The sequence below is a fragment of the Dama dama genome, chromosome 21, assembly GCF_033118175.1.
Source record: "Dama dama isolate Ldn47 chromosome 21, ASM3311817v1, whole genome shotgun sequence".
In the NCBI taxonomy this organism is placed as follows: Eukaryota; Metazoa; Chordata; class Mammalia; order Artiodactyla; family Cervidae; genus Dama; species Dama dama.
Genome location: NC_083701.1, coordinates 1,732,432 through 1,755,360, shown reverse-complemented (window position 1 = coordinate 1,755,360; position 22,929 = coordinate 1,732,432). Strand labels below are relative to the sequence as shown.

Sequence of the window (22,929 nt, the reverse complement as noted above, 5' to 3'; positions counted from 1 at the left end):
GGAGGTGCCCTCACCCCACACTTGAACCTGGGACCCCTGACTCAGCTCTGCTGCCCTGAACTTCCAACCTCCTCACTTCTTAATTGGATAAAATAATGTCATTTGCTGAAAAAAGTCATTTTTCCCTCGGAGAGAGATGGGTGGGCCTGTGCTTAGGTGGCCTTCTCCCCACCCACGCAGAGGGCCGCACTGAGGCCAGGGCCCCGCAGCACAGGCTTGGCCCATGTTGTGGCAGAAAGGCTGCCCGGCGTCTGCCCATCGGCAGGCAGACTGAGCCCCCTGTTGGTTTCTTGCAGCTGCTCAGATGGCAGTTAAGAAACCCTTCATTCTGTCTTCCATGAAGCTCCCTCTTCTGGACACCAACAACAAGGTGGGTCAGTGGGCAGCTTAGCGCGGCCCTGCACAGTTAGTGGCAGGCGGCACAGCCACCGCTGACAGGCAGCTGCCGCCTCAGCACACCAGGCCTCGGCACGTGCGTGCAGGCCTGGGTGTCTGCTGAGCTGCATGTCTGGGCCCCCGACTTCCTCCTGATACGTTAACCAGGCGTGAAGCTAGGAAGCAGTCCTCAAGACCACCTTGGGGCTTGATCGTTCTCTAGAAGAACCCCCAGAACTCAAGAGTCGTTACACCAAAAAGACCTAGGCAAGTGTCAGCCACAGAGACGCCCATGGGGCGGCCTGGGCTCTCACTCGGAGCCCCTGTCCTGGCCCTGTGGAGCCGTGGGCAGCACTGTGCTGGCTCGCACGAAGGGCTGCCCAGGGAAGCACCAGCCTTGTGTCGGGGGTCTCTGTCAGGCCTCCGTCATGCAAATCTCGGCATCCAGCCCTTCGGGTGGCCTGATGCCCTACCTGAGTCACAGGGCTAGACAACTTGGTGCAGTGGAAGCCCCAGGAAATAGGAGCCTGGACTCCGGCAGGATATCCACGGCTTGGTGGTGACCCCAGAGCTGAGCGTGGGGCTGGCGCCCCCGCTCGGACTCAGTGGCAGCGGGTCCCCTTCCCGGGACTGCCCTAGCCTTTGGGCTCATCCTCCGTTCATGGGGACTGGAGCCCAAATCACCGAGGCTGTATCTGTTCAGGGCCTTTGTGCCCTGTGCCACCCTCAGAGGGGCCCGGCACTTGTCTGCAGTGTCGGTGGCCAGAAGCACCCAGCCTAGGGGCCCTCAGGCTGCCACGTGGCTCAGTCCCTCCAGACCCATTGGCCTGTGGTCACTCAGGACACACGTGTGACCTGGGGTCTGGGGAGGAGAGGTGTGACCATGACAGGGGGAGGGCCCCAGAGATGGGTGCTGGGCTGGGGGAAGGCAGGGGGTGCAGGCAGGGAGGAGGTGATATGCCCGCCCCTGCTGGGCCGTCGTGCTGCATCCAGTGCTCCTCTGAGGCCCCTTCCTGCGCCCCCTGCTCCGGGCAGGTGAAGCGGGCAGTGGTGCAGGTGGTCAGCGCCATGGCCCACCACGGCTACCTGGAGCAGCCTGGCGGCAAGGCCATGGTCGAGTACGTCGTGCAGCAGTGCGCGCTGCCCCCCGAGGCTGAGGTAAGGCATGCCGTCCCTCTGCTCCATCATCGCGTGTTGTCTCTTGGACCCGTGGTTTGTCGTCTGACTGCTGAGGGGTGCTCTGGGGGTGTGCCAGTCTGCTAGCCGCGTGGCAGGTGTGAATAAAGCATCCGTGAAAGTGTGGGTGCAGGTTTCTGCAGGGCATGCGTTTGTCCCCCTGTGTAAGCAGCTGCTGTGAGATGCTGAGATGTTTAAATTCATAAGAAGCTTCCAGACAGTTTTCAAAAGTAGCTGTGCCATCTCACAGCCCCAGCAGCAGCCCTGTTGGCACGTGGGGTTAGGTTGGTGCTGTGTGTCTCATTTTCCAGTTACTGTGACAGGCTAGCATGCCCGTGACCAGTGATATTGGCATCCATGTGTCTACGTGCCTGCTTACAGCTTTTACCTGCTTTGGAGTTGGGCTGTTCCCTTTCTTCTTCTTCAGGACAGAAGTGCTCTTCATATATTTTAGATTCAAGTGCCTTATCAGATTTATGGTTTGTAAATATTTTCTGAAAAATCTGTTGCATCATATGTGTTTATTTTCTTAACATTGTATTTCACAAAGCAAAAGTGCTAATATTTTAGAAGTCCACATTATTGGGTTTTTATTTACAGCTCTTGCTTCTGGTGTTGTAACTAGTAAATCCTTTCTTTACCCAAAGTCACAAATGTGTTCCCCCATATTTGCTTCTAGAAGTTTTACATAAGGTCTGTGATCCATCTTGAGTTAATTTTGTTTAACGTGAGGTGTGGGTTCAGGCTCAGTATTTTGCACATGGATGTCCTGTTGTCCCAGCACCGCTCGCTGTAAACACTCTTCTCCCCACGTAGATCAGCTGCCTTTGCCTGGATGTCGAGAACCCAGTGACTTGGATGTTTATAATTTTCTAGGTGATTAGCCTTTTGTGGCTACCGTGGGCTTGTAATTTTATTGCATTGAATCTGGCCAGGTGTATTTCTGCTTCTAAGTGTTGCTTGAGATTTTTCTTTTGGCCTAATAGTCAGGCATTCAACATTGTTTGTGTGTATTTAGTATAAAGTTTTATCTATATTTTTAGAGCGTGCTCTAAAACTTGCTATTCAGGCCCTAAACATCTCTATTTTTTTCTTCTCAATCTTTAATTTCTTGGAGAGAGGTGCCAAACGTCTCCAACAGTCATTGCGGTTTCCCCACTTTTTCTTGGTTTTCAGTGTTTGCTTTTCGGTGTTTCAAAGCATGAATTGAAGACTTAGCATTTAGAGAAGAGAGTCCTTTTTTGCCTGGAAGGTTCCAGGGAGCTGGGCTCTGGAGCACTGGCTGTGGAGCACTGTCTCCTTGGGTCTGAGAGAAACCACTGGCCGATGAAGCAGCAGGGCTTGTCTGTGTTCTTGGTGGGAATGGCATTTTCTCAGGCAATGACTGCATCCACAAGGATGGAACACCACCTGTGAGGACGTGGTCAGCGGCTCTCGGGAAATACTCACGGTTTTTCTAGTCTGGACACCGGAGCTTGGCCCAGGGAGCTGGCTTTCTTGGGCGATTTTAGTGGAGAGCGAGTGTCCTGCCAGTGACAGGGAATGGTCCCCTCCTTAGGGGCTGGGCAGGGACTGTCATGCTTCTGTTCAGGCCGTGTCCTCAGGGCCAGAGCCCATGACTGGTGCCCTGCAGAGCAGTGCACAGCATCCTGCCCTCCCGCCCCCAGCCTCAGAAGCCGGGCGCTGACAGTGAGGCCCTGGCGGCCGATAGCGTGCGGGCCATCAGCGTCAGCACCCTCTACCTGGTCAGCACCACTGTGGACAGGATGGGTGAGGTGAGCGCCCCCGCCCTGGGGGACCTGCCACCCTGCTCCTGACCCCTCGGTCTGGGAGCAGGTGCGGGGAGGCCGTGGGTGCGGGGAGGCCGCGCTGCGGGTCTGGGCTCCCACACGCCCTGTGCTGCCCCCAGGTCCTCTGGCCGTACCTGCTTGAGTTCCTGGTCCCCATGCGCTTCACCGGGGCGCTGAGCCCGCTCTGCAGGAGCCTTGTGCACTTGGCCCAGAAGAGGCAGGAGGCGGGGGCCCATGCCCCCCTCATCCAGTACAACGGCAACGGTGTGCCCTGCCCCAGCCCAGCCCTCCCCCACCTGCCCCCCAAGGGGGCGGCCCTGAGTGCAATGGTATGTCTCCCTGCAGTGCACCTCCCGTCTCCCTACGCCATCACCACCAGACTCCTGGTAAGCAGCCACTCAGTCCTCAGCGGCTTCTCCTCCTGGCCAGGTGGCCTCCGGGCAGTGCCCACTCTGAGGGGCGTCGGGGGGGTGTGGACGCTCCCCTAGTCCCTGTCGCCCCATCCTCGTGCTGTCACTGCCCCGGGAAGGACCATCGGGCACTCCGGGAGGGATTTAGGGAACTGTGTCTCTGGGGCCTCCTTGCCCCCACCTGGGTATCCATGCTTGGCCTTGGGTGGAGCACTGTGGCCCAGGACGCTGGTGGAGACCTCAACTCTGCCTCCTGCAGGCCGTGTCTTCCAATCCATATGTGGGGGATGGTCGTGGGGCAGCCTCACTGCGCCTCCTGAGTGTCTTGCATCAGGATATCCACCCGGCCCTGGGTCAGCGGTGGGCGACTGCCATCCCCCTGCTGCTGGAGCACCTGGAAGGTGAGGCCCGGGGTGGGGTGCTGCTGCTCCTCCTCTGACCCCGATTGTTGCCTGTTGGCATCAAGGCTGGGCACTGGAGACCAGGGTTTTAAAAGTTGGAAGAAATCGCCTCTGCTGTGGTTCAGGAAAGGGCCTGGAGAGTGGGCTGGAAAGATGCTCGCTGCCTGGTGTCACCTGCAAGCTTACTAGATGTGGGCCCTTTCTTCTTCTATCCTGGAGCCAAAGGGGCCTGGGCCTGGTGGAGGGGACTCTGAGCACTCCACTGCTGTCCGCCAGGCTGAGCGGGTGACTGATCATTTCAGAATACAGTGAAGAAACCCTGTCACAGAAGGAGTGGGAAGAAAAGCTGCTGATGGTGAGAGAAGAGGAGGAGACGAGAGTTAGCCTGCTTTGGGCACAGGCCCTTTTCTGGCCCGGGTGGGGAGGGCTGGGGCAGTGGGTGCTGGGGGCACTGTACCTCCCAGAGTGGTGGTGCTTGCCTTGACCTGGTGGTGATGGGGAGGGGCGGAGGGACAGGTGAGTGTCTCTGGGGTGAAGACTATGTGCTGCGATGCGGTCAGATCACAGGGGCTGCTCTGGCCAGGGAGCCCCCCGTCCGGTCCCCTGCTTGGTTGAGGCCTTAGTGCACGTGTGCTGCACGCCTCACCAGCCAGAATTTCTGTCTCGGCTTCAAAGTTCTCTACGGCCATTCAGAGCTATGGCACAGGAACTGTGGTCACCGCCTGTGGCACCAGGGGCTTTGGGTTCTCCCCTAGTCCGGCCAGTGAGAGGCTGAGCCAGACTCATTGGTAGAGTTCCTGCCCGCAGTTTCTCCGGGACTCCCTGGCTGTCGTGTCCGACAACACCTGGGTCTGCCAGCTGACCCTGGAAATGTGCAAGCAGCTACCCAACTACAACGGGACGCCCCTGGAGAAGGTGCACGGGGAGGGGAGCCCCAGGAGGAGGGGTGGGGGAAGGGAGCCCAGGAGGAGCTCCTCCAGGAGGAGGTGCAGGAGGACACGCTGCCAGCAGTGCCAGGGCAAGGCCCCCGAGCCTGTCCCCCGATTCCGTCTCTTGCTCCCTGAGCCTGTCTGGTGGCTGCTGTGGTCCTGGCAGGACCTGGAGCAGAAGGCTGTGGGCTGGCGGCTGGAGACGCAGCGCTCCACACCCACCTGCTGCTCCTCAGACACTGCGCAGAGCGCGCCTGGCCCTTGCAGTGGTGTGCAGTGGTGTGTCTGGCCCATGGTGCAGGCACTGAGTGCCCCACTGAGGGCATCCCTCCGCTAGGGGGCTGGCACCACCCCTTGTCTGGCTTCGTTGCAGAACTTCCTCTACAAATGTGTCGGGACCACCCTGGGTGCCGCTTCAAGTAAGGAGGTGGTGAGGAAGCACCTGCAGGAGCTGCTGGAGACGGCCAGATACCAGGAGGAGAGGGAGCGTGAGGTGGCTGCCCCCCAGCGTGTGCGCGTGTGGGCGCACGTGTGTGCGCGCGCCCCCCGCCCCACCTTGCCCAGGTGTGAGTGCACCTGTGCCTCCCCAGGGCCTTGCCTGTTGCTTTGGGATCTGTGCCACCTCCCACCTGGATGACACCCTGGCCCAGCTGGAAGACTTTGTGAAGTCAGATGTGCTCAGAAAATCTGCCGGCATTTTCAACATTTTTAAGGTAGCGAGGTCAGGTTGACAGCTGACGGGGAGGCCTGGGGCAGCCTGGCCCCAGGGTTTTGTCTTAGCTGTGGTGCCAGCATGCTGAGGTTCGGGAGGGCGGATGGGGTTAGTCCTAGAGCTTCCCGGGCTCAGTGCCCTGCAGGCTGGGGGTGGGGCAGAGAGCTGACCTCCAGTCTCTGCTTCCTCATGGGTGGGGCTGGTGTGTGTGGGCTCCCTCCCACATTGGGGTGGGGGGCAACGAACCGGCTCTGGGCAGCAGGATGGGAGCAGCCCCTCCCTGTCCCGCCTCCAGTTTGTGTGTCGTCTGCCCCCTGGTGGCCGGTCGATGCTGCACGCGGGCTGAAGCTGGTGCAAGGGAAACACCTGCGCTGTCTGTTCCTACCCCAGCCCGTCTCCCTGGACTGGGGTTACCAGTGCCAGGGTCTCGGGCTGATATAGTGTGAACAAGCCCCTAGGGCATAGGGGCCCTGGGCAGCCACCCAAGCGAAGACGGGGACCCCACCCGGCCCTTTGGTTGCTCTCAGCCCCCAGCCCCTCCTCCTGCTTGGCCCTCCCGCCGTGGTGCCCCCCGCATCCTTTCCACTCTGGCCCTTGGTCCCCAACAGGCCCCAGACATGGGGTCTCCTCGGTCAAGTGGCGTCTTCTTTCAGACCGGCTCTGCCGTTCTTTGGCACCTGGGGTCGGAGGGCGCGGCTCCTGCTCGGGGTGTGATTGTCACAGAACTCTGACCTCTCAGGATCGGAGCGAGAGCGAGGCCGACAAAGTGAGGAGTGCACTGATCCTGTGCTACGGGCACGTGGCAGCCCGGGCCCCGTGTGAGCTGCTGCTGGCCAGGGTGGAGGCGGACGTGTTCCGGAACATGTCCCAGTGCTTCAGCACCAAGGTGGGCGTCTGGGTGTCTCAGAGGCTCAGGGCGGGGCGCTGCCTCAGGAGCCTCTTATGTAACTTGTCTCACTTCTGTCATCCAGGTTCTGGGGATAAAAGTAGAGACCAAGGTACAGTGTGCGGGGCCTGAGCTCTCTCCTTTGTGTGGGCTGGCCGGGCGGCAGCCGGGGCGGCAGCGGGGCGCTCCCGGGGCGTCCTAGTCCCAGTTCAGGCAAGGCCTGCAGGATGGCCCTCTGGGGCCTAGGAGCTCCTGCCCTGGCCCAGGCCCCAGAGGTAGGGGGGACGGAGGGGAGGTGGTGGCTCGCAGGCTGTTCGGGGGCCTCGGCTATGCCCCTCTCCTGGCTCCACTCCATCTCCGCCAGCGCCTGGTCGGAGGAGTTCTGCATCCAGGACAGCAGCCTTTGCCTCACTAACACGACTCCCTTGTGGACTTTGGCACTAACCTGGGAACCTTCTCTGGGAGCGGCCGGGCTGTCACCCTGAAGAGCAGACCCCCACCACCCTGGGTCTCATGGGGTCGCTGGGCCAGGGCTGTTCTGTGACCTCTCTGACTCAGCCCTTTAGAGCTGGGGGCCAGCCATCTGCTGGGGCTCTGCCGGGGCAACAGCATCCCCTCCACCTGGGGGACGCAGCTGGATGGCGCATGGCGAGCCTGCAGTCATCTGCCCAGGGTTGTGACCCCGGGACCCCCAGGTCAGGCCCACAGCCAAGGGCCTCGGGTTCTTTCACAGACCCACCTTGGCCCACATGGAGGACTGGCCGAGAGCCCGTAGACTGGAGGGGAGTCCACGTCTAGCTTGCAGGAGAGTGGCCAGCGGCCTGGCCTCACCGCTGTGGGTGGCCCCCTCCCGCCGGGTTCAGCCCATGGGCCTCGGGCCTCGGCGGCTCCCGCAGCCCGGTTGTCCTTGCAGGACCCGGCCCTGAGACTGAGCCTGGTGCAGAGCGTGTGCATGGCCACCCAGGCCATCTGCAGCAGCGCCCACGGCGGCTCCTTCCACCTCTCGAGGAAGGCCGAGCTGGTGGCGCAGATGGTGGTGAGAGCGGGTGGGCTGGGGAGGGCTGGGCCCCTGGGTTGTGGGGCCTGAACTGGGGGCAAGCTGGAGCTTCGGCCAAGGGCTGCCCTGCGGCTGCTCCCCCAGGAGTTCATCAAAGCAGAGCCCCCAGACTCGCTGAGGACACCCATTCGGAAGAAGGCTATGCTCGCCTGCACGTACCTGGTGTATCCTTTCCTTGGGCGGCGGCTGTGGGGGGGGCCCTCTGCGTGAGCGCTGGGCCTTAACTGGCGGCTCAGTACCCTGGAGCCAGCCCTGGAGGAGCAGGTGCAGGCGGACCTGATTCACAGCTGCCTGCACAGTGTCATGGCCATGCTGCCTGAGCCAGAGGAGGGGGACAGCCACCAGGAGGTATCAGCGGCCCCCGCGGTGGCCCTGTCCACGGGTGGGGGGTCACAGCAGGACTGGCAACTTCTCTTGTTCCAGTCCCTGTACCTGGACACCATGCAGGCCCTGAAGGACTTGCTGACGAGCCTCCTTCAGCGGAACATGACGCCCCAGGGTCTGCAGGTCATGGTGGAGGTGTGTGGCGGGCCATGGTGCTCTGTGCAAGTGGGAGGTGGCCTGTGAGCCAGTGAGCAGCGCCCCTCTGGCCTGGGGGTATGCAGACGGGTGTAGTCTGAGCAGACAGGGGCTTGGAGCTCGATCTCTCTGCTCCCCCATCGTGGGGCCTGGACAGAGAAACCCTGAGGTGCCCCAGATGGGCACTCCTGACCCTCTGAGGCCATCATGATGGTGGGTGGGTGGCTGTGGGCTGGGGCAGGACAGACCCATGTCTGGGAACACCATGTCCTTGCATGGGCATGGCTAGAGAGTCCACCAGGGGTGGCCATGGCCATGAGCCAGGCCAGCAGGACAGAACGACGGGGTCGGGGAGGCGCTGCCCAGGGGGCCCACTCTGACCTGGCGCACTGGCCCCCATGCCCAGAGGGTGGCCTGGCCGGGAGGCTGCCCCAAGCTGCACCTATCAAAGCCCCTTCTTCCCCAGCACCTGAGCCCATGGATCAAGTCCCCAAGGGGCCACGAGCGGGTGCGGGCACTCGGCCTGAGTGCCTGCCTGCTGCAGTTCTTCCTAGAACACCTGCAGATCAGCGTGAGTGCCCCAGGGCAGCCCGCACGGCCCCTCCCCGGCCCCATGCCCGTCCCCCGGCCCGGGAACCACAGCGTGGGGCCCTTGCATCTCCCACTGCCCATTGCTGCGAGCAGCACTGTCCTCTCCTATGCTGTGGACAGAGGACCACAAGGGTCAGCAAGTGTCCTCAGGGCTGGCCACTCAGCATTGAATCTGATGGGCAGCCTCGTCCTTGGGAGCCCGCCCGATGCAGGGAAGGGTGATGGGGACCTCCACGTGAGAGGAGTGGAGGGTGTTGGAGGCAGAAGCCGCAGCTCGGGCCAAGGTGGGGACTTGTGAACCCCTGGAGCGCAGCGGTGAAGACAGCACTGTTAGTTGGAGCGGTAGGAAGGAGCGTCTCCCAGAGCCGCACGGTTACTCTGCATTTTAGTATTTGTTGGGGTTCAGCAGCTCCTCTTCCCTTGTTAGAACTTCACAGTTGTTCTTACAAAGCCGTTACTCTGCTGGCTTTAGGGTGGACTGGCGTGGTCCTCCCACACTCCCGTGTGGCCTTGACAGGGCTCCTGTGCTGACAATGATGGACCTGGCCACCCCGGCCCCCAGCCCTAGCAGAGGCACGGTCTGTCGCTGCTGTCTCCGCTGTACATAATCATTTACTTATTGCGGTAGGCAGGAGAACTGGGCTTTTGGATACTTAGGAACTGGTAGGAACTGGGTAGTTTATAAGGAATAAGATTCCTCTGTGACTCTTAACGAGTTTTTAGTTAATTCTCTGCTCTTAAGACACACAGCCATAGCCATTCACAAAGGCCATGAGTTCGACCTTTCTCACCATCCCAACGCCTGTGGGCTTGTGCTGCTGACAGCAGGAAGGTGAACACTGGTGGTGGCCCCGAACCGCTAAATGTCAAGCGAGAAGCTTGTTGTTTAGCAGTGTTTATTTTTTTGTTGTGTTCAGAGCATCGTCTGTTGGCTGGCTTAGACAGCTTTTCCCACCCAGGTTCTCCCATGGCCTGTTTTTCACATAAACCTGGTCCAACTAGAGTTCAGTTTTTGTTCGTGACGAGACAGGGCTCTGCCCTCGTGGAGAGGAATGCAGCTGGTAGTCCCCAATCCTCGTCCAGCCTTCCCCTGGTTTCAGGAGGAGTAGCAGCCTGGAGCCCCACATCCTTCAAGAGCCTGTGCTGGGCGGGGCGCATGGTGGCGCTTCCCTGGGAGGCTGCTTGGTGTGGGCTGTGTGTTGGGGGTGGGTAGCTGATGTCCCCCGGTTTGGGGCGTAGGAAGCAAGGCCCTTTGGCCAGAGCAGGGTTGAAAGGAGAACAGGAAAGTCTCTGAAGAAAGGCTCTGAAGAACAGGCCCAGTCCCCATGGGGGTGGAAGGGCTCGTGTAGCACCCCTTGGCTTTTGGGGCAGGGATTCCCATGTGTCTGAGGAGTGAGCAGAGGCCAGCCATATCCTGTCCACGCCCCTGCTTGCCCAGCTCTCGTCCCTCTTGGGACCCACCCTGGGGTGGGGGAGGGCTGCCCTCTGGTCACACGCCCGCCCATATCTGGATCCAGGGGGTGCAGATACCTGCCCACCCCAGCGACTCCTGAGCCCCAGTGCCATCTCTGGCTGTCTGCCCCCAGCATCCCCACCGCACCCCCACGTCTGCCTCTCCAGGCCCTGGTGCCCTTCCACAACCTGGGCCTCCTCGTTGGCCTCTTCTCCCCACGGTGCGCCGACCTCTGGCCTGCCACTCGCCGAGAGGCTGTGAGCTGCGTCCACTCCCTGCTGTACCTGCAGCTGGGCTATGAGGGTGAGCTCCCCCGGCTGGGCAGCAGTGTGTGTGTGTTGGGGGGATGAGGGAGCAGAGGCTGGGCCTCTGGTGGCCAGGGAAGGCCTGTGCCCACCCCACGTGCCCTGCCACCTTGCAGGCTTCTCACGAGACTACCGGGATGACGTGGCTGAGCAGCTCCTCAGCCTCAAGGATGGCCTGGCGCACCCTGACCCCACCATTCTCTTCCACACCTGCCACAGCATTGCCCAGGTACCTGCCAATGGCCGCTGCAGCAGCTCCTTGCACGTACGGGCTCTGTGGGTGCCAGCTGGGCAGACAGGGAGGTCTTATCAGAGTTCCGTGTCCAGCACCCCCGCCCCTCATGCACTTGCTGGGCCCACCCTCCAGGGCCCAGGGGGGTGGCAGGAGCTCAGCTCCTGACTCCACAAGGTTGAGAAAGCTGCCCTAGCCCACCCCGTGACTCCCAAGCCAGGGCAGTGCTTCTGTTCCACTTGGTGACTAGAAATGGCCCTCATGGGTCTGGAGGCTTTCTCTCCTGCTGAAGATGGAAGGGAAGGGGGTCAGCAGGGCCCTTTGCGGGGGTCAGGGGGGCTCAGGCATTGAGAAGCAAAGACCCAGCCCAAGGGGAGTCCAGGGGGAGCAGGAACTTCGTGTTTGGGGTCAGAGTTTCTAGATATTCATCCACTTCTGTGATTTTATTTCTTCTCTGTGCAGAGTTTATCTGCCCCAACTTTTGGTTGCTCTCTGTTATGTGGAGGGAGGCCAGGGACTCTCCTCTGTTGCTGGGCTGTGGGAGGAGCTGAGGGTGCTTTGGAGCCTCCGAGGCTGGGCAGTCCAGGGTAGAGCATGCCCCCATCTGCCCTTGACTCTAGAGAGGCTGTAGCCTAGAGAGGCTGCACACCAGGACCACTCCTAGCCTACCCCGCTGGTCAGGAGGCGCCTCTGGGAGGGCGCTGACCTGGGCCCTGCAGATGCCCAGGGACCCCGTTCCAGAGGCCTGGGGCTGGAGGCCATGGGCTGCACCTAGACCTGGCTTCAGTCTGGGGAGGAGTCCTGGGCATGGGCCACCCCACCTGGCACTGGCAGAAGCTCCAAAGGCTTTAAGGGCCTGTAAGAGGGTGGGAAAAGTTGGAGGAGGGTTTGAGAGGGGTCAGTCCTTCCCTGAGAAGCTGAGTCCCTGGGATCCACGCCCCGAAGGTGTGCTGACCCGCTCCTCTCTGTCTTCCTGATGCAACTGTCCTCCTAGATTATTGCCAAGCGCCTCCCGCCAGATCAGCTCATCAGCCTCTTGCTAACCTTGTTTGAGGGCCTGGGAGATCCCGACAAGAACTGCTCTCGAGCTGCCACTGTCATGATCAACTGCCTGCTCAAGGAGCGGGGCAGCATGCTGCAGGAGAAGGTGGGGCCTGGGGGCGGGGCCAGGCGTGGGCAGGGCGGGGCCAGGCGTGGGCAGGGCGGGGCCTGGTCTAGAGCTCCCTAGGCTTGTGGCGTGGGCGTGGTCATGTCCAGCCGGTCAGCCGGGAGTGCCAGTGGGCAGGGCTGGTAACCTGGGGCTCCCCACCCCACTCTCTCACCCCAACGCCTGCTCTGTGGAGGTTTGAACCTCAGCACTCTGCGCTTCTCCCTGTGGGCCTGATTGGATAAATCTTTCTCTTCTCTTTGAAGACTAAACTAAGCGAAAGTAACTGCTCAGAACGTAAAGGTAGAAAAGACAGTTGAAAGGGAAAGGCCAGTGCTAGGGTCTGTGATTGGGCACTGAGCTGGCACGGATTAAGCGCCCTGCTCACATTGCTGGTGAGGACAGGGGTCCACAGGGTCACCAGGTGCTGGCACAGAGGCTTCCCCGGCAGGTCCAGTCCAGAGCAGAGGTGTCCCGGCCACTCAGATCCTGCCCTATCCACCATCCCATCATCACCTTTGAGGCCTTCTGGCCATGAGCTCACGTGGCGGCCTACGTGGTCCCCAAACATGGTTGCCAGTCACCCTGACAGACGTGCTCAGGTCCTGAGGCCTGAACAGGCTCCAAAGCTCAGGTGACTGCTATATTAGTGCCTGATTCACGGCTGCCCATGAATCCTACGAATGGGATGGCCCAGCAGGTGGGGTCCCATATGCCTGGAAAAAGATTTAAGCTCCCTATTAAAGTGAAGCATAGCAACAGAAAGGAAGGTTGTGCTAAGTGCACAGCCTTGGGGTTCACAGACAGGAGCAGAGGCCCCACCAACCTCAGAGCCCCTGGAACCCCAGCTGGCCCCATAGGGTGCCACAAGCTCTCCACAGCACAGAGCAGGGCTTGGGATGCACCTCATGTAGAAGGCGCCTCACATCTGGCCTGCATGGCTGTTATCTGTGGGACGGCATGTGTCTTCCAGGCCTGGCCCATGTGGGTTGCTCCATCACTCCCTCACCTGCCCACCTCAGCGAGCGCTGGGCAGTTCCCAGTCTGAGCATGAGAGTGCTCCTGGAGTCGGGCTCCTTTGGACCTGAGGGTGCATTTCGGTTGGAGACATGCCCAGGAAAGTGACTGGGGCCGCAGGAGAGGCCTTTGTGCTGCTGTCCCAGGGCTATCAGATGGCCACGGGGCTGTCCCAACTTCTTCGTGCACATTTCTCTGTGGCTTAGGAACTGGAACACTTGGCATGTTTCTTGGCTACTCAGATCTCCTCCATGAGGAGAGTGATCTTGGCCATTTTCTTCTGGGCAGTCTGTGCTTTTCTTACCGGTTTGCAGAAATACTTTGTATATTCCGGGTACAAGTCCTATATTGGATGGGTCCCTCACAGGTGTCTTCTGGAGGGGAGGCGGAGGAGGAGCTGCCAGTGGAGAAGCCCTGTGTGGAGGGGCCGCCTGCTGAGGCGGGGGGGGGTGGGGGGCGGCGGGGTATGTGGCGCCTGGAGGGGAACGTGTGCCAACGTGGGGCCCCAGCCAGGGCCTGAGGGTGTGGGGCGGGGAGTGGAAGGAGGATGGAGGAGGGTGTGACTGCAAGCGATGGTCAGGGGTTGACAGGCCAAGGTTTGGGTTTTGCACTGAGTGGGGCTTCTGGGTCAGCTCTGAGTGGTAGAAAGGTAGCCTGGTGGCTCTGTGTCGGGAGAGGGGGACAGGCTGGACTGCAGGGCGTGGCCGCTGGTGGCCCTGGTGTCTGTATGTATATGCACACGTTTTGTTGATTTGTTCCTCTGTTGATGGACACTTGGTGTGCTTCCTTCTCTTGGCTGTTGTGAGTCATGCTGCTGTAAACATGGGTGAAAGGCATATCTCTTCAGGATCCTGTTTTATTTTGGGTGAACATCTGGAAGTGGGGTTGCAGGATCTTATGGTGATTCTATTCTGAATTTTCAGAGGAACTGCTATACTGTTTTCCATAGTGACTGCACCAGTTTACGTTCCCACCAGCAGGGCATGGGGCTTCTGGCCAGTATTTGTCAATGCCTATGTTTTTGATAATGGCCACCCTGATGTGTGTGAAGCAGCATGTCATACTGGTTTCAACTTGAGCTTCCTGTGCAGTGAGTGATGCGGATGACTTGCCGGCCATTTGTTTGTCTTCTTCAGAGAAGTCCACTGCCCATTTCCAGATCAGGTTATTGGATTTGATGTCATTTTGGAACTGCAGGAGCTGCCTGTACTCTGAAATTAACACATTATCAGACAGACAACTGGCAGGTGTTTTTGCACAGGTCGTCTTCTCCCTAGATCATGTATTTTGCTGCAGCTCCACATGCAGTGCTTTGAGGCTCATTTCCGAGGAGTCATTACCAAATCTAGTGTCCTTAAGATTTCCGTCTTTCTCTAGGAGTTTACTAGTAGTTTTGAGTCCTGCCCATCCTGGATAAATCAGGGTGCCTCTCCCCGGGCCCACGTGCTGAGCCGGCTGCTGGCCTCCAGAGCTGCCAGACTGTCTCCTCTGGCTCAGCCTGCAGACCCGCTCAGCACACCTACCCCCGGGCGGCGTCCCTGCCTCACGCTTCCAGCCTGTCTGCCGCAGACCCCCTCTAGCTCACGTGACAGGGACACGGCATCGGCGCCATCGGTGCTGTTTCCTTTCTTGCCCCGAGAGCGTGCCGGGGGACCCCCAGAGACACCTGCACAGTCGGACTTGAGTTTCTCTGATACCAGATCAGAAAAAGGGGTCCTATTTGGTGACCCGTGACCGGGCTGACCCCTGCCCCAACACACCAGGATGGTCAGGTGGGCGCAGAAGGAACTGGGTGTCAAGGGCAGAGGGACGTGGCAGGAACGAACAGCTGCCTCCCAACGTGTGGGCGTGGGAAGCAGCACCACCCCACAGAGGTGGCGGGCAGACCTAAGGCAGAGGGACCCCACCCAGTGGTTCCTCCTGGGCATGTGCCTGGGTGAGGCAGCCGCGCCCACAGGAACCTGTGCAGGTTAAGGAGGAGGTCCCCATGAAGGGGTCCCAGTCTAGAAGCACGGGCATGGGCTGCTGAGGGCGAGTGTGGAGCAGCCCAGCAGGCCTGGGGTGGCCCTGAGCTCCCTGGGCTGGGTGGGCCCCGCTCACCAGTCCCGGGAAGCAGAGAACCTGGTGCAGATGCAGCCAGAGCCGCCACACCTGAGCGCTAGAGTGCCATCACGGCTCCAGAGTGTCAGGGCCAAGCTGCTCTTGGCACCCATGGGTATCGCTGCTGAGAAAGTCTGCAGAAGCAAAGACAACAGAGACAGATGAGCTGAGACAGTGTCTCAGACAGACTGACACCCAAGGGAGCAAAAGGAAACAGGGAAAAAATTACATGCAGAAATTTGAAATGCAGTCAAGTGTACATACGGGCAGTTATGTTCCAGTGGACTTTGAGAACCTGAGGTGAGGGACTGGCCTCCACAGGGCGCCACTATCACCTGCACCCGTGAAAACTGCACCAGTGCCAGCCGGGCAGGCCTGGGGTCTTCTGGGGAGCCCTGCCTCTCACGGCCGAGAAAGAGCCCGAGAGACTGGAGCGAGCCACGCTCCTTGCCCCAGAGATGGTGTGGCCTGTTCCAGTGGCACGGTGGATGGGACAATCATAGCCCATCTACCCGCGAATGTCACTGGGCCCATGTCCACGGCCGAGACGAGAACCCAGCCACAGTCAGCTCAGCCCCACCCTCCCACCAGGCTCCCTGAGCAGGTTCAGTGTGGTGGCAGCCGGCTGGTCAGGGAGGCACACAGCTGGATGGGCCGAGGGCCGGGGCCGATGGGCAGAGCCACAGCAAAGAGGTCCAGGCCTTTAGAAGGTCGTCAGCCTTCTGGACTCACGGTCAAAGAAAGAGAAGGATTTCATTATGTTTACAAATCCTTTGAGAACTGTAGTGACAGAGCCCCTCCCTCAGGCTGGACACTGGACACACGGTGCCTGCATTTCCCCCCTGCCCCTGTTCCCGCCATGGGCGTGGGTCCCTGTCAGAGCTCGGCAGGCCGTTCCCTCTGCTCCTGGGCCTGGGGCCCCCATCGGGTCCTCAGCCAGCCCTGCCCTGGGGCGGAGCCCATGGCTGCCAGCTCCCCGTCCAGGGGACCCTGTCCGTGGGGCCGTGGCCAGTGCTCTGTCATCAGCTTTCGCCTCACAGCAGTGCGCTTCTCAGCTGTCCAGCCTGGACAGTGCGGGGTGGTACCCCGTCAGCTGGGGCCGCCGTGTGCCCTGCTGCCCACCTGCTGCCGTGTAGCTGCCGTGGCCGGAAAGCCCTGCGGCCTGGGAGGAGGGACGGGGCGCTTCCCGGTGAGCAGTGGGCAGCCGTGTCCTGCCTGCAGGGGTCGAGGCAGGGTCATCCTGTGAGCCTCAGCACTCACCCCGGTGGCCTTGCCCTCCCACTCTGCCCGCTTAGGCTGTGTGTGTCTTTCTGTCTGTCCTGGCTCCCCCCGTCAACAGGCCCCTCTTGGGTTCCTGTCCCTTCCCACATGGACTCTGGGGCTGTGAGTCAACTCCCTTGGCCCTGAGGGCTCTGGCTCCTGTTCTCCTTCATCAGGGCTGGCAGCGAGGAGCCCCGATGTCACTGGGGGGAGCTGGCCTCCCTGGCCCCAGGGATCGGCACCCACACGGGCGTGTCCTGTCGCTGGCCTGACCGCCGCCTGCCCACAGGTGCTGGAGATTGTGAGCGTGCTGCGCTCCAAGCTGCAGGAGACCCGAGAGGAGCACGTCCTACAGGCCGCACAGCACAGCGTGTTTGTCCTGGCTACCCACCACTGCGCTGCTGTGGTGTCCAGCCTTCTGGGCAGCCCCCTGCCCTTTGACAGGTACCTGGTGCCCACCCGCCTGCAGGGATGGATGGGCTCCATGCTCTGGTGTCCCGCCGCCTGACCAGGTATTCATGGGCCCCCTAATCCTGTGTGTGGGAGCCTGGAGGCCCTGGCACTGGGCTGGGTGGAGATGGCTCATTCTCACGGGCAGTGCTGGCCAGTTCTCTGGGGCTGGTGCTCTGCCGGGCCTCCATCTACCCTCATTCATGAGGAGGACCCTGAGCCAAGAAGGGTCTCCATCTGCCACGGACACCCCTGGCTCCCGAGCGCCCGTCCTTGGGTTCTCAGGGCAGGGCGTGTCCACACCCGTGCCTGTGCCGGGCCCTGTGGGTTGCCACAGTCCCTGGGGCCCCTGCTCCTGCAATGAGGCCTCCAGGCAGCCTTTGCTCCGCTCCCAGTGCCTCCAAAGCTCAGGGCCCGCTGGGCATGCCTTTCTTTAGGTCCACGTGGTGGGTGGAGGCGGCACCCGTGATCTGGAGATCCCCATGCCAGGGGACAGGGAGGCCTCGCATCCTTCCCTGTGGCTGTGGCCCAAAGCACCTACGCCTGCACTTGCCCCAGATTGGGGCTCCCACAGCCTGCTTGGCTCTTGCTCAGACGCGGGCACCACTCCCCAGACACGGTGGTCCCGTTTGCCACTGTCCCTCCTGCCATCACTGTCGGCCTTTTTCCCCTTGCGCTCTAGGGGTGTCCCTTTCCCAGAGTAAACCGCACTTGATTGCTGATATGGTTGGTATTAAACCAACTGCCTATTTTTCTTCCCTCAATCTTTTTTATTTTCCTTACCGTCTTTTTTAGATTGACAGGGTCTTGTTACAATTTGACTTTTCACTCAGTTAGTTTGGAAGTTGCACTCCTGTGCATCTGGACTGCGTTTACTCAGCTGTCCCTCTCCCCGGCTATTGCTGGGTTTACAGCTCGAGCTTGGCACATGCTTCCTTTTAGTTTGAGTAAGAGGACGTGTCCTTTCTGGCTCCTGTGACCCCAGCTGGGGCTGAGGCCGAGGGATGAGCACTGGGTGTCCCTTGTTGATGGCGCTTTGCACCTTCTGGCAGAGAGGGGTCTGAGGCTTTCTGTTCTTGGTCCTGCCAGGGGGCTCCCTGGCTCCTTGAGCCTGTGAGTGAGTGTCTGTCATCAGCTCTCCCGATTTTCAGCCTGTCTTCTTCAGACACCGTCTCCCCTCTGCTTGTGAGACGCCACTCGAATGTGCGCTCACTCCCACCGCCCTGCCCCCGACACCTCTGCTTCTGAACATCCGATGACCCTTCCCTACGGGGTTCTGGGCAACTTCCTCCACTCGTCTTCCAGTTCACCATTTCTCTCTCCTGCCGTGTCCAGGCTGATGCTGAGTACGTCACCAAGCACAGCGCTGCATGTCTCATTTCTCCAGGGCTGTTGGTTTGCTTCCAGATGCACCCTGTGTTTATAGAGTTTCTGGTTCTGAAGTCTGTCACTTCTCCCTGTAAATGTGCCGCACAGCCACACCCTGTGTGAATGCTGGGGCTGGGGCTGCTCGGGCCTCCTGCAGCCTCCGCCTGACCTCACCTGCACGCCTCTTTGGTCACGTGCTGCTCTTTGCTCAGGAGAAGTGACTTGCAGGTGTCCTCGGGGCTGGGGTGACAGTGTCTCCTCTAGGGAGCCCAGTGTCTGCTTCTGGCAGCTCCAGGGGACACCTCCCCACCACTGGGTCTCTGCTCACCATCAGGCTGCCTGGTTAGGCCCCTGGGTTGGAGGAAGGGGTCAGTCAGGGCCTGGAGTCAGGGTGCTGTTTGTGGCCTGGCTGGAGCTGAGGCCGGTGGGCATGCCAGGGCTGTGGTGCTGGGGCCGGCAGAGGCTCAGAGGGGTCGTTCTTCTGCCCCTCCAGCCACACCTGCACCCTGTGGCGAGCACTGGCCTTGGAGCCCGGCCTCGCCGCACAGGTCCTGGGGCTGCTCCTGGAGAAGATAAGCAGGGACGTCCCGTTCAAGGAGAGCCGGGCCTTCCTGCTGAGTAGCACGCCGGACCGCGTGGCCACCCTGCTGCCCCTCGCAGTGAGTGGGGGCTGGGCCGGCACACACCGCCCCCTCTGCCCACCCTCTTGGGCCCAGGAGGCGATGAGGGGCCACATGGCCACTGCCAGAGGGCCCCATGGGGAGCCTGGGTTGCGCCTTGCTGGCACCTGGCGGCTGATGGGAACCCTGGAGCCAGTGAGCTGTGAGCCCAGGCTCATAAAGTCCCTGCAGGTGTAGGCCCCCAAGGGAGCCCACTCTATTTCATCCTACGGGGAAAAAAATAAACCCAGCTTGGCAGCATTTCCACAGGGAAGCAGCTGCAAGAATTTCCTCCTCCTGCTGAGGAGCCGAGAGCAGATGCTGGGAGCCAGTCCCCAAGGCGGCCACACTGCCCTGGGCCTGCCTTCTGCCCTGCGGGCCAAGCTGGACAGGGCTGGGCTCCTCGTCCCACCCCCACAGCCACCCCTCCCAGGGCCCAAGACCTCGGGGGACACGGAGTGCCTGCAGAGAAAGAGGGGCTGCGGGCTGGTTTTTGTCCCGGGCGCAGGGTCCAGCGTTCGCTGAGCCTGTGCTGAGGGTAGGGGCGAAGGCTGAGGGGGCCCGTCTGCAGGCCACCTGTGCGCTGCACGAGGTTGCATCTGCCCCGGCGTCTGGGCCAGCGGTGCTGGAGCTCTACCCCCAGCTGTTTGCGGCACTGCTGCTGCGGGTCAGCTGCACCATGGGTGTCCAGCCACCCCGGCACCTGCAGGCCAAGGAGAGGAGGAGCGCCAGCTCAGGCCTGGCCTCGCGGAGCCTCGAGCCTTGCAGGTGAGTGGGCCTGGCCCGGCCCCCTCAGGCTGTGACTGTTGGCTGCTGGAAGTAGCTTCCCGGGGGTGGGGGGTGGGGGCCCCGGCACCAGATGACCCCGAGCTGCGCCTTCCCTGGGGAGCGCTTGGGGTTGGCAGGTTACGAGCGGGCCCACCCTGAGTGCAGCCACTGACTGGGCCCCCACCTGCAGCTGGCTGCAGCTCTGGCCCCCCCCCTGTAGGGGCGCAGCTGCCACAGGGGTGAGGCCCCGCTGGCTTGGAGACACTGGCTGTGCCCACACCTCCCCTTGGCGCTCAGTCGTGGGGCCTGGGGACGGGCTGGGGCCCCTTCAGCTCCTGCAAGAGCAGAGGGTCCACAGCGCTGCCCAGGGAGAGGGGCCCTGCTGGCAGGGGGCAGGCTGGGGGGCCTGGGCATGTCTTCTAAGAGCACAAGCGGGTGTGTGTGCACGCGCGTGCAAGGGGTAGAGCTGCGCCCTGCCAGCGCCAGCCGAGCCTGCGCCCACGTCTCTGCAGCTCTGCGGTGGACGCGCTGCAGGCCGTGCTCGTCCGTGGTGGCAACGAGGACGTGGTGCAGCACATGGAGCTGGACGGGGGCTGGCAGCTGCTCAAGACCTCGGCTGGGCACGAGGAGGGCGTCACCCGGCTGGCCAGGTGAGCGGGCAGTGCGTGGGGCGGCGGGGAGTCCATGAGGGCAGCTGAGTTCCGTAGGTGCGCGGACTGGGCGCAGGGGGAAGGCCTCTGAGGGGGGCGTGTCTGAGCGGAGGACGTGCGGGGGCAGCTGGGGGGCGGAGCTAGCAGGCCAGACGGTGCATGCACCCCAGGCCGCGGGACTGGTGTGCTCGGGGCAGCCTGAGGCCCCAGCCCCTGCCCGCGTGCCTCCTTCCCAGTGCCATGGCAAAGTTCGCGGGTCCCCGGCTTCCCCTGGTGATGAAGGTGCTCTTCGCTACACAGAGCAGCGTGTATGAGGTCCAGAGGGTCACCTCCACAGCCTTCCTGGCTGAGGTAGGAGCACTTGCTTTGGACCATGAGTCGGGGCGGGGGAGGGGCAGTGTGAAGTCCTCCCCACAGGCAGGCCTGGGTGGGGCGGGGGAGCCACATTGAAAACCCACCCCAGACCAAGGCAGTCAGGGCCAGGGAGGGTCTGGGGTCAGGAGTCAGGGGAGGCTAAGGAAAGGCTAGGAGCCCGGCTTGGCCTGCTGGCCTCAGCCATGACCCCTCAGTGACCAGGGACCGATGCTGCCCAGTGCATTTGGGGGGGTGGTGGTCAGCACGCCTCTGCCCCCAGCTGCTCAGCAGCAACGTGGTGAACGACCTGATGCTCTTGGAGTCGCTGCTGGACAACCTGACAGCACGGCAGAAGGACACGAGTGCCCGCGTGCGGAGACTGGTGCTCCGTGGGCTGGCCAACGTGGCCTCGGGCTCCCCAGAGAAGGTGAGCCGCTGGGTAGACCCAGCGGGCACGGGCGCGGAGGTGGTGCTCAGAGGGTGGGCAGCTGGGCGTGGCCTGGGCACACAGGTATGTGTGGTCTCCCCAGGTACAGACCCACGGCCCCCAACTCCTGACAGCCATGATCAGTGGGCTGGATGACGGGGACGACCCACACAGCCTGGTGGCGCTGGAGGCCATGGTGGGCCTGGCAAGGCTGCTGGACCTAGTGGACACCTGGGATCTGCGCGCGGTGCTGCTGCACATTGCTGTCCGCATTCGGCCCTTCTTCGACAGCGTAGGCCCCCCGCCCCTGGCCATTGCAGCCTGGCCCACTCTGTTCCTTGCTCCCCCTTCACTGCCCTGGGGTCACCCGGGAAGCTTGGCTGGGAGGGCCACGTGACACCCGCTGTTGCCCAGGAAAGGATGGAGTTCCGCTCGGCGTCCATCCGCCTCTTTGGGCACCTCAACAAGGCCTGCCATGGGGACTGCGAGGATGTCTTCCTGGAGCAGGTTGTGGGCGGTCTGGCACCCCTTCTGTTGCACCTGCAGGACCCCCAGGCCCCCGTGGTCACGGTGAGCAGCGCGGGGGATGGGTAGGCCTGGCCAGCTCAGGGACTTGGGGCTCAGCATGTGCCCTGCAGGCCTGCAGGTTCGCCTTGCGCATGTGCGGCCCCAACCTGGAGTGTGAGGAGCTGGCAGCCGTCTTCCAGAAGCACCTGCAGGAAGGCCACGGCCTGCACTTTGGAGAGTTCCTCAACACCACCTGCAAGCACCTGGTGAGGGGCGGGGCCGGGCGGCGGGGTGGGGCTGGATGGGGCGCGGGCGGGGCCTGCCTGACCGCCTATCTGCAGATGCGCCACTTCCCCGACTTGCTGGGCCGCTTGCTGAGCACCAGTCTATTCTACTTCAAGAGCAGCTGGGAGGACGTCCGTGCTGCCGCCCCCATGCTCACAGGTGAGGCTGCCCCGGGCACCCCGCCCCCCCCACGGACCTCGCCCCTGACCTCAGTCCCCCCACTGGCCCCTGACTGCGGCCCCACCCCCACAGGGTTCTTGGTGCTGCACGTGGAGGCTGAGCAGCTGCCGCAGGTGGACCTGGAGCAGCTTCTCGCGGGTGAGTCCCAGTCCTGCCAACCCCGCCTCACACAGCCAGGAGCCCAGAGGGCCCCCCGCCCCCCCAACACGCTGGGCTGCGCTGACCCTGTGGGCACCAGGGGGGACTAAGTGATTTTCCTGGATTTCAAGGATTTTTTCCCTGTCACTGGTGACCTCATCGTCTCTAGTAATTCACGGAAACTTCTTAACTGTTCCAAAAGAGCTTAAAAAACACTAAAAAAGGAAAAACTATCTTTCCGTTGGCTCCTGAGCCCTCCCGGCAGAGGCCTGTCTTAGGAGGGCGGTGGGCGGGCGGCCCCACGCACAGGGTGGGGTGTCAGCCTCGGGGTCCTGGCCCCCAGGCTCCGTGAGCCCGTAAGGGGGGGGGGCAGCCTCAGTCGCAGCTGTTAGCGGGGTGTGGGCGGAATCTTGGGCTCAGTCAGTTCTCCAAGGGCTGTGGCAGAGCCCCCAGCAGAGTGGTTCCTTGTCCCCCAGCCCTCCAGCTGCTGCTCAAGGACCCAGCCCCCGAGGTGCGCGCTAAAGCTGCGGAGACTCTGGGCCGCCTGGTGAAGTTCGCCTGAGGCTGCTCCAACACCCAATACTGCCTGGCCGGCCCTAGGGTCCAAGACGAGGCCCTAAGGAGTCCCCTGCCCACAAGCAGAGCGGGGAGGCCTTGGGCCCACACAGCAAGGGAGGGCTGGAACACAAGGGTGGTCAAGTCACAGATCCCGTCTTCCCAATAAAGCCATTTGCTGCTCAGCAGGTGACGTGGTGATGTGACCTGTCTTGTGGGCAGGCCAGC

At 61.9% G+C, this 22,929-nt stretch overlaps 1 protein-coding gene across 8 annotated transcripts in view; it reads left to right on the top strand.

Moving 5' to 3' along the window:
* Positions 1-22,886, top strand: part of MROH1 (maestro heat like repeat family member 1) — a 52,412-nt gene extending 29,526 nt beyond the window's left edge. For 3 of the 8 annotated variants that reach the window (XM_061122973.1, XM_061122975.1, XM_061122974.1), the window contains exons 13-43: positions 297-370; positions 1,411-1,533; positions 3,219-3,326; positions 3,461-3,605; positions 3,687-3,727; positions 4,011-4,152; positions 4,455-4,507; positions 4,960-5,067; positions 5,455-5,574; positions 5,672-5,794; positions 6,533-6,679; positions 6,765-6,791; positions 7,593-7,715; positions 7,821-7,900; positions 7,973-8,255; positions 8,722-8,826; positions 10,467-10,602; positions 10,721-10,833; positions 11,831-11,983; positions 16,650-16,804; positions 18,672-18,837; positions 19,409-19,605; positions 20,118-20,255; positions 20,492-20,606; positions 20,890-21,036; positions 21,140-21,328; positions 21,451-21,606; positions 21,675-21,809; positions 21,885-21,987; positions 22,081-22,146; positions 22,623-22,886. In XM_061122973.1, coding sequence (XP_060978956.1) covers positions 297-370; positions 1,411-1,533; positions 3,219-3,326; positions 3,461-3,605; positions 3,687-3,727; positions 4,011-4,152; positions 4,455-4,507; positions 4,960-5,067; positions 5,455-5,574; positions 5,672-5,794; positions 6,533-6,679; positions 6,765-6,791; positions 7,593-7,715; positions 7,821-7,900; positions 7,973-8,255; positions 8,722-8,826; positions 10,467-10,602; positions 10,721-10,833; positions 11,831-11,983; positions 16,650-16,804; positions 18,672-18,837; positions 19,409-19,605; positions 20,118-20,255; positions 20,492-20,606; positions 20,890-21,036; positions 21,140-21,328; positions 21,451-21,606; positions 21,675-21,809; positions 21,885-21,987; positions 22,081-22,146; positions 22,623-22,708 — 3,857 coding nt within the window. In that variant the 3' untranslated portion in view covers positions 22,709-22,886. Of the gene's footprint in view, positions 1-296; positions 371-1,368; positions 1,534-3,218; positions 3,327-3,460; positions 3,606-3,686; positions 3,728-4,010; positions 4,153-4,454; positions 4,508-4,959; positions 5,068-5,454; positions 5,575-5,671; positions 5,795-6,532; positions 6,680-6,764; positions 6,792-7,592; positions 7,716-7,820; positions 7,901-7,972; positions 8,256-8,721; positions 8,827-10,466; positions 10,603-10,720; positions 10,834-11,830; positions 11,984-16,649; positions 16,805-18,671; positions 18,838-19,408; positions 19,606-20,117; positions 20,256-20,491; positions 20,607-20,889; positions 21,037-21,139; positions 21,329-21,450; positions 21,607-21,674; positions 21,810-21,884; positions 21,988-22,080; positions 22,147-22,622 lie in introns of all 8 variants that reach the window. The other 5 variants (XM_061122978.1, XM_061122976.1, XM_061122979.1 and 2 more) reach the window with 5 other exon arrangements.
* Positions 22,887-22,929: the final 43 nt, after the last annotated feature.